The 9,745-nt window shown below is 38.4% G+C and overlaps 1 protein-coding gene across 4 annotated transcripts; it reads left to right on the top strand.

Moving 5' to 3' along the window:
• Positions 1 to 341: 341 nt before the first annotated feature.
• Positions 342 to 6,271, top strand: tardbpa (TAR DNA binding protein a). 4 transcript variants are annotated; one of them, XR_013327064.1, is made up of 7 exons: positions 347 to 1,087; positions 1,783 to 1,946; positions 2,554 to 2,694; positions 3,704 to 3,874; positions 3,957 to 4,041; positions 4,930 to 5,063; positions 5,766 to 6,271. XR_013327064.1 is itself a non-coding variant. In XM_077722179.1 (6 exons), exons 1-6 carry the CDS (start codon positions 847 to 849, stop codon positions 5,007 to 5,009), a joined length of 882 nt encoding a protein of 293 aa, XP_077578305.1. In that variant the 5' UTR covers positions 347 to 846; the 3' UTR covers positions 5,010 to 5,677. The 4 variants fall into 4 exon arrangements, 2 of the variants coding, with proteins under 2 accessions (XP_077578291.1, XP_077578305.1); XR_013327062.1 differs by having other exon boundaries at positions 342 to 1,087; positions 3,957 to 5,063; XM_077722179.1 differs by lacking the exon at positions 5,766 to 6,271 and having other exon boundaries at positions 4,930 to 5,677.
• The last annotated feature ends 3,474 nt before the right edge of the window (positions 6,272 to 9,745 follow it).

The following is a 9,745-nucleotide window of genomic DNA, read 5'->3' as shown; positions in this document are numbered from 1 at the left end:
CCGATGCAAAATGGCCGACAAATGACGACGCTAGTCACTGTTGTCTATCTACAGAGCGCATCAGACACGTCGTTTCGTTTTTAAATCTACACTTGCTACTAGTACAACGTTTGAAAGTCCATTTGGAAAAAAATGTCATACAAGTCCAGGACGCGATAAAGTCATTATTTTCCATCCTATTCCTCCCACTAAGACTGACTTATGAGTTACTACATTGGGAAATTACTAAGTTGAAATCAGCATGGGGGAAACGACGCCGTTATAATCAGTGTTCAAGGTGGCGTCTACATATTCTTTGATATTTATACTTGTAAAATTCCAGTTTATACTCGGTAGGGTAGGATGACGTCAACACCCATGGAAGGCGGCCATTTTGTTAGCCAACTCGGGAGGTAAACGGTGGAGCGTGTGGTTGCTAATTACGTGCATTGTGCGTAGCCAAGCTCCAGTTCAAACAGAACTGTTGTATTTCGAAACCGAATTTGTGTTCTTCATGAGCACAAAGCTCTAGGTAAGAAGGAGTATCTGTAACTGCAAGTCGGTTGTTCAAGTGAAAGCTCATTTTGTACGTCAAGCGCTCTCGCGTTTTCGCTAGCTTCGTTAGCTAGTTAGCTTAGTTGTTTGCCGTCGACAAAAGAAAACAAAGTGACGCTATTCGCGCTCCACAACTCGAACAAATTAGACGCCCGGGCATTCGGAGTAATACGAGTGTCGACGTTTTGTAGTATTTTGCTCTTTGGTTTGAATAAGGGGAGACAAAATCGGGCGCATCGTCTTGCGTGATTAGCTCCCTCGTAGCGAGGTAGCACCCGAGGCTTCAAGCTGGCTACCGGCCTTTCAGAGAACATGTCCGAGTTATACATTCGGGTGGCCGAGGATGAAACCGAAGAGCCAATGGAGATCCCCTCAGAGGACGACGGAACAGTTCTGCTCTCGTCTGTCGCGGCACAGTTTCCAGGGGCCTGTGGGCTTCGATACAGGAACCCCGAGTCACAGTGCATGCGCGGAGTCCGCCTTGTGGAGGGCGTCCTACACGCACCGGAGAGCGACTGGGGGAACCTGGTCTACATGGTCAACTACCCCAAAGGTAAGCAGTTGGGCCCCGCATCCATTACTTCGTGGCATCTAAACAAAGCAAACCACGAGACTTTATGGTCACGTGCATCTTAATAGATCAATACAGATGTATAGTGTGTCTATAATATGGTTTGTACTGTCTTTGAGAAGAGACATCAAACCTGAACCCTTTCAATTGGGATTAAAACAAATTAAAACGTCACAATATGTATCCAATTGTATCATAATGGCCCAAATGTAATGTCCACAAATATGGATGCCGACACTCAAAGATTTATTATTGTTTTATTAATAATTCAGTGAATGTCATTAGGCCGAGAAGACATCAAACCTGAACCCCTTAAGGGTAAACAATTGGGATTTAATAAACAAATAAAACGTCACAGTATTCATAACATGCTTCCAACTGTATCCTTATTGGCCGTAATGTAATGTCCACAAATATGGATGCCAGCTATCAAATATTTATTATTGTTTTATTAATAATTCAGTGAATGTCATTAGGCCTGCAATGATGATTGACTAGTGAATTATCAAACCTACTGACAGCTATTTTGAAAGTCAATTTAATTCTTTTGGAGATGGTGTTTACCTAAACATGATTCAGGTCTGCCATAGTCAAACATTTGACGTGGTAGCAGTTTATTTACATTGACACTGTGTAAAAAGCAATGTTTTACATCTATATGCATTTTTCTTCTTCAGACAACAAAAGAAAGATGGATGAAATAGACGCCGCTTCAGCCGTGAAGGTCAAGCGGGGTTATCAAAAAACATCAGACCTGATTGTTCTCGGCCTGCCGTGGAAAACCACTGAACAAGACCTGAAAGACTATTTTACCACTTTTGGCGAGGTCATCATGGTACAGGTATGGAGGCCCTCCTTTATTATGGACAATCTAAACTTGGGATCTCCCAATACTGTCTTGACTTTCGATACGATTTTGTTCCATTTTGATTGTGCCAATCTGGTCCTGAATGTTCATTTTTGAGTCCATTAATAATGCAATGCAAGCAGTAAATGGAAAATCACATTTGCTAGTATTGGGGTGAAGAAATGCTCTGTTTACAAATATTACATGATGCTTAGTTAATCGAATCCGATCTTGCAACCAAATCCGATACTGTTTGATATTCTAAAAATAGCTGTATCAGCGGCCCCGTGACCGGACGTTTGGTCGCCGGCCGTTTGGTCGCCGGCCGTTTGGTCGCCGGTCAAATGTACTTGGATATTAAACAGTACTTAGATATTAAACTCTCATGAATATAATTTTGAGAGCTGGTTTCAACAGTAAACTCTCTTTCACCATTTGACCGGTGACTGAAAGGGACCAAAAGTTCGGCGACCAAGGGTCCGAGCACCAGCGGCCCATACCAAGTATCGGATCTTGTCATCAGTAGTTGGCAGCTGAAGACTTTGCACTGTTTTTTGTACTTACTCATCTTTCTAACCACCCATTTTTCTCTGTCCTCCAGATCAAGAGGGATGCAAACACTGGAAATTCCAAAGGGTTTGGATTTGTGCGGTTCACCGAATATGAAACTCAAGTTAAGGTGATTTCTCAGAGACACATGATCGATGGACGATGGTGCGACTGCAAGCTGCCGAACTCCAAGGTTTGTTTAAAGTTTAAGCCTCTTAAATTTTCATGCACACTGGAGGAAAAAAAACTTTTGACGTCAAGTTATTGTCGAAATGTCACATTTTAGGTTAGTTAACTGGTGCTAATAGTGATAATAGACGCCCAATCGTGTGGCTCTTTTCATCCTTCTACTGTGCGTTTGAATTAGTTTTTAAGGGGTTTGTGCCTACTATATCAAACTCATATTTTAAGAAAAGCAGTCTGAACCCAAAATTTGAAGTGAACTGGATTGAAGTACATCAATTGATTTAAACAGGAATCGAAATTGGGTCACTGTGGCATCGTGTAGACGTGAGAAAAAAGACCTGGGCGGTGGACTGAGTCAAGGGTCACATTCAACCACTTCACATAACTTCACTTTCTGAGCAAACAGAGGTTGGAATCTGAGCTTGCGATAACTTGAAATGCTGAGGTTTGCCAACAAACTTCTCTAGTTATCATACCAAACTCATTTTGTCCATCTTAACAGATGAGATTTTTGAGTTTTGTGAATTTAAAATCTGAAATTGGCATGATTTGTTGGATTTTGTTTTAAATTATTCTTTCCAGTGTGCACAATTGATTTGACAAGGGCAAGTAGATTTTACTAGTTGTTAATGCAACTCATTTTGTCAATCTTAACAGATGAGATTTTTGGGTTATGTGAATTTAAAATCTGAAGTTGCCATGATTTATTGGAAAATATTAATTTTAAATTAAAATTAATTTAAAAATTATGTTGGATATATATATATATATTATATTATATATATAATATTTATTGGGAAAAAAATAATTAAAAAAAATCTTTCCAGTGGTGCACACAGGAAAGATTTTTTAATTATTTCTTTTCCAATAAATATTATATATATAATATATATCCAACATAATTTTATTATTATTATTTTTTTTAATTTAATTTGACAAGAAGGGCAAGTAGCTTTTACCTGAATATATCCTTTTGCATTCACATTTAATTACTGTTTTTTTTTCTTCCCGTTTAGTCGTTTACCGACGAGCCCATGCGGAGTCGCAAAATCTTCGTGGGCCGGTGCACGGAGGACATGACTCCCGACGAGCTGCGACAGTACTTCATGCAATACGGCGAGGTCACGGACGTCTTTATCCCAAAACCCTTCCGGGCCTTCGCCTTCGTCACCTTTGCCGATGATCAGGTAATTGTCGGACAAGCTCTCGACGCAGACCGACGCAAATCTAACGTCGGGCCGTGTGTTTTTGTGTTCCTGCTGTCCTCAGGTGGCCCAGGCCTTGTGCGGCGAGGACCTGATCATCAAGGGCGTCTCCGTTCACATCTCCAACGCCGAGCCCAAACACAACAATAGTAGGCAAATGATGGAGAGGGGCCGCTTCGGGGCGGGCGCTTTCAATCAAGCGTACGGCGGCAATCGCGGTGGCGGCTTGGGTGCGGGTGGCCAAGGTGGTGGGAAGGGCGGGGTCAACTTCAGTGCCCTGGGTCTCAATCCAGCCATGGTGGCTGCCGCCCAGGCGGCACTCCAGAGTAGCTGGGGCATGATGGGCATGCTAGCCAACCAGCAGGGAATGAGCTCGGGGGCGGGGGGCTCGGCCTCCACAACCCGCGATCAGACGGGGTACGGTTCGTCAAGCGCCAATTACAGCAGCTCCAACTCTGCCGGCTTAGGATGGCCGGCGGGGGCTAACTCGGCTTCGGGGGGCGGCGGCGGGGGTTTCGGCTCTGGCTTCGGCGCCTCCATGGACACAAAATCTTCCAACTGGGGCATGTAGATGAATGAGTAGGCGTCGGTATCCTAAGGGCGGTGTTTTTTGGGGGCCGTCGTCAAAATTAGATGCCGTGACGTTTTTAGTTGGATGTTTTTTTTTTTTTGTTTAGCCTAGCCATCAGACAATACAGAAAAATGTTCCCTGGCCTCTAAGCACATGTGGTAAGTACTAAAAATGAGAAAAAAATTCGTGCAGGAGAGATAACTAAATTAAAAAATAAAAACACTGCCTTTTTTGTTAAGAATAAAAACATGGAATGTGATGCGCGTATTGAGGGAGTTTAGTCATTTGCTTTTCAGAGAATTGACTTGCATGCAGCGTCGTTTGTTAACCACCAGTCCCCTCTCAAAGTGGGCTTGATATTGTTGTGTTGTGGATGCAGTGTATTTTTGTATTTTGTTTTATTTTTTTTTGTCCCCTCTGTCCCAAAATCTGACGGAAAACGCCTCACCGACCGTCTCTCCTGCAGTTAACCAACTGTTTCGCAATCTCCCGGGAGGAAGCGCCTCACTGGCAGCAATGTTCTACAGATCTCAGTATCACGTGTAAACGCTTTGCCATCAGAACCACACAAGCTTCACTCTGCATTTACTGTGCTCCACGGTGGGTGACACCTTCTCATTCCTACTCCTTTGTCGTGGACTTCTTGTCTGAGCTCATTGAGTGGGATTTTTTGGTGTGGAGCGAGCGAGCGAACGAGTGCAACGTGACGAACGAAAGACGCAAGATTGAGCAGAGACTGCTTGGTTTTTGTTGGCTTTTTTTCCTTTCCATTTTTTTTTTTTTCCGGATGGGAAGGGACAAATGCCTGCGAAAGTTGGAAGATCCTGTGGAGTGTTGCGAGTGTGCTTGGACATCATTTTCCAGCCCCAAAGTAGTATTTTAATTTTTTTTTTTATTCTTCTTATTTTTTTTTATTTAGAACACTGCCCAAGTGCTAAGACTATTTCTTTTTCAGAGCGTTTCTCTTCATGTCAGGTTCGATGTGAATTGTGTGTCTGCTTGTGTGCTTTGTTTGACCTTAGTAACCCTCCATGTGTGGAAATGAGATTGCTGCTGCTGTTTGGAGCGTTTGGAAGTGTGATGACATGACAAATGTTTGACATGGTCCTATTGAAAGTTGGAGTTTTGAATGAGGGTCCCCTCCCCCCACCCCCCTGTGTTGTTTTTTTTGTCATTTGAAACTGAAATAAAAGGAGATTTTGACTAGGTAATAATGCACTCTTCAAGTTGACTTCTTCCCACCTCCCTACCCACCCCTTGGTCCATTAATCGAACTGCCAACGCTTTAATTTACACGTATAGGGGCCCTTGGACATGGAACAACGGAACCAGGAGTCGCTCGCGGTGGGAAGTTGAAGACCACGGGGGAGAAGTTACAATGGAATAACTACTACACGAATGCCTTAAATCCAGAGAAAGGATTATCTTCATTCCACACACAAGAAAACTTGGACTTTCCCATGTCTAGTAGGCCCCCCTTCCCACTAAAGTCGCATCAAAATCCTTCTGTGGTCTATTCTAACGACAGGAGGTTGCCTGCGTTATTTTCTTCGATTCATTGTAAAGTTTATTGCACAAACTGTTGTGTGAGGGGATAATAACGGACAAAGGAAATTTGGTCTTGTGGAAAATCAAAGCATTTGAGTTGTTGAGTTCCGGCATTGGAGTTGAAAAGGAGATTAGTTGGCAAATTGGCCCTGTGCAGTGTTATTTTGAAGTGTTTTTATTTGTGAGTCGTGCTTTGCGTGTCAAATGTGTAATGTTTATAAAAAGCACTAGGCAAATTAAAATTTACTTGATGTAGTTCAGATTTTGTTGTTCCTCGTAACTCGCAAACGTCTTGAATGGAAATGATCAGTGCTTATGCATTATCACTGAATTGTTTTGCATGGTATTTGAGGAAAACTACGACACTCAGTGGTCAATTGCGGTACTTATATTTTTACCTGTATTTGGAAAGTGGCGTATTTTGTTGTTGTGCAATTCACTTGACGTCAGGTCATCTATGTCTTACATTTCGATGGATCATGGTAAGATAAGAAAAAATGTGATCCATTCATTTTTACACATACACAGACACGTACATATATACACACATAAACCCACATACATACACACATTCTTAAACATACATACACGTGCATAAACCCACGTACACACATTATTACAGACATACACGTGCATACATACATATATACACATGCATACACACACGTACATACATACACACACACATGTACATACATACTTAGACATACACACACACGTACATACATACACATACACACATACGCATGCATACATACACACATACACATCCATACATACACACATACTTATACATACACGTGCATACATACATACACTCACATACATACACACACACGTACATATATACACATGCATACACACACGTGCATACGTACACATTCACATACATACTTACACACAAACATTTTTTTAATCAAGTCAACTTGTTTATTCTCATGTAGTAAATAACTACAGCGCAAAAGTATTCCTAATGCAGAAACGCAGTAATGAGCTTCCACGTGAAAAAGGCCAACGTCTGCAAGGTAAGTGGGAGGAGCCTGCCCAGCGTCCACAGCCAGCATCATCTATCAACTTATATCGGAATGCTTCTGATAGCTGATCAATATGCTACACTTCCTTTCAGTGGGGGTAGAGCAAAGAGGAAGACCTTGATCCTTTCACCCTCTGCGTTCTTCCCGACCTTTATTGAGCCGAGGTGCATATTTTACTCCACCTCTATCTTGCAAAACGCAGACAAACTTTAACGTGAGAGTGGAATTGGTGATACAACAAATTGTACTTGCAATTTACCACTGAAACAAGTGAGAAATGCAAAGATTTTCTAAGAGAAAAAGCCTTACTATGTCGTTTTTTAAGAAAAAAAGCCTTACTATACTATGTCGTTTTTAAAGAAAAAAAAAAGCCTTACTATACTATGTCGTTTTTTAAGAAAAAAAAGCCTAACTATACTATGTCGTTTTTTAAGAAAAAAAGCTTTACTATACTATGTCGTTTTTGAAGAAAAAAAGCCTTATTATACTGTCGTTTTTTAAGAAAAAAAATCCTTATGTCGTTTTTTTAAGAAAAAAAGCCTTATGTCGTTTTTGAAGAAAAAAAGCCCTACTATACTATGTCGTTTTTTAAGAAAAAAAAAAGCCTTACTATACTATGTCGTTTTTTAAGAAAAAAAGCCTTACTATACTATGTCGTTTTTTAAGAAAAAAAAAGCCTTACTATACTATGTCTTTTTTAAAGAAAAAAAGCCTTACTATACTATGTCGTTTTTTAAAGAAAAAGCCTTACTATACTATGTCGTTTTTTAAGGAAAAAAGCCTTACTATACTGTCGTTTTTTTAAGGAAAAAAGCCTTACTATACTGTGTCGTTTTTTAAGAAAAAAAGCCTTACTATACTATGTCGTTTTTGAAGAAAAAAAGCCTTACTATACTATGTCGTTTTTTCAGAAAAAAAGCCTTACTATACTATGTCGTTTTTAAAGAAAAAAAAGCCTTACTATACTGTCGTTTTGAAAGAAAAAAAGCCTTACTATACTATGTCGTTTTTTAAGAAAAAAAGCCTTACAATACTATGTCGTTTTTTAAGAAAAAAAAGCCTTACTATACTATGTCGTTTTTTAAGAAAAAAAGCCTTACTATACTATGTCGTTTTTTAAGAAAAAAAAGCCTTACTATACTATGTCTTTTTTAAAGAAAAAAAGCCTTACTATACTATGTCGTTTTTTAAAGAAAAAGCCTTACTATACTATGTCATTTTTTAAGAAAAAAAAGCCTTACTATACTATGTCGTTTTTTAAGAAAAAGCCTCACTATACTATGTTGTTTTTTAAGAAAAAAGCCTTAGTATACTAGGTCGTTTTTTAAGGAAAAAAGCCTTACTATACTGTCGTTTTTTAAGGAAAAAAGCCTTACTATACTGTCGTTTTTTTAAGGAAAAAAGCCTTACTATACTATGTCGTTTTTTAAGAAAAAAAGCTTTACTATACTGTCGTTTTTTAAGAGAAAAAGCCTTACTATACTATGTCGTTTTTTAAGACAAAAAATGCCTTACTATACTATGTTGTTTTTTAAGAAAAAAGCCTTACTATACTATGTCGTTTTTTAAGAAAAAAGCGCTACTATACTATGTCTTTTTTTAAAGAAAAAAGCCTTACTATACTATGTCGTTTTTTAGGAAAAAAGCCTCACTATACTATGTTGTTTTTTAAGAAAAAAGCCTTACTATACTATGTCGTTTTTTAAGAAAAAAAGCCTTACTATACTATGTCGTTTTTTAAGAAAAAAAGCCTCACTATACTATGTCGCTTTTTAAGAAAAGCCTTACTATACTATGTCGTTTTTTAAGAAAAAAAGCTTTACTATACTGTCGTTTTTTAAGAGAAAAAGCCTTACTATACTATGTCGTTTTTTAAGACAAAAAAGCCTTACTATACTATGTCGTTTTTTAAGACAAAAATGCCTTACTATACTATGTCGTTTTTAAAGAAAAAAAGCCTTACTATACTATGTCGTTTTTAAAGAAAAAAAGCCTTACTATACTATGTCGTTTTTTAAGAGAAAAAGCCTTACTATACTATGTTGTTTTTTAAGAAAAAAGCCTTACTATACTATGTCGTTTTTTAAGAAAAAAAAGCCTTACTATAGTATGTCGTTTTTTAAGAAAAAAAGCCTTACTATGCTATGTCATTTTTTAAGAAAAAAAGCCTTACCATACTGTCGTTTTTTAAGAAAAAAGCGCTACTATACTATGTCTTTTTTTTTAAGAAAAAAGCCTTACTATACTATGTCGTTTTTTAGGAAAAAAGCCTTACTATACTATGTTGTTTTTTAAGAAAAAAGCCTTACTATACTACGTCGTTTTTTAAGAAAAAAAGCCTTACTATACTGTCGTTTTGAAAGAAAAAAAGCCTTACTATACTATGTCGTTTTTTAGGAAAAAAGCCTTACTTTACTATGTCGTTTTTAAAGAAAAAAAGCCTTACTATACTATGTCGTTTTTTAAGAAAAAAAAAGCCTTACTATACTATGTCGTTTTTTAAGACAAAAAAGCCTTACTATACTGTCGTTTTTGAAGAAAAAAAGCCTTACTATACTATGTCGTTTTTTAAGAAAAAAAAAGCCTTACTATACTATGTCGTTTTTCAAGAAAAAAAAGCCTTACTATACTATGTCGTTACATACATACAACACAAAACACATGATTGTGTTACAAATATTGAGGGATTTAGACATAGCA

This window comes from Stigmatopora nigra, chromosome 1, assembly GCF_051989575.1.
Source record: "Stigmatopora nigra isolate UIUO_SnigA chromosome 1, RoL_Snig_1.1, whole genome shotgun sequence".
NCBI classification, from domain to species: domain Eukaryota; kingdom Metazoa; phylum Chordata; class Actinopteri; order Syngnathiformes; family Syngnathidae; genus Stigmatopora; species Stigmatopora nigra.
The sequence above is the reverse complement of the archived record's forward strand: the minus strand, read 5'-3'. Positions and strand labels throughout refer to the sequence as shown.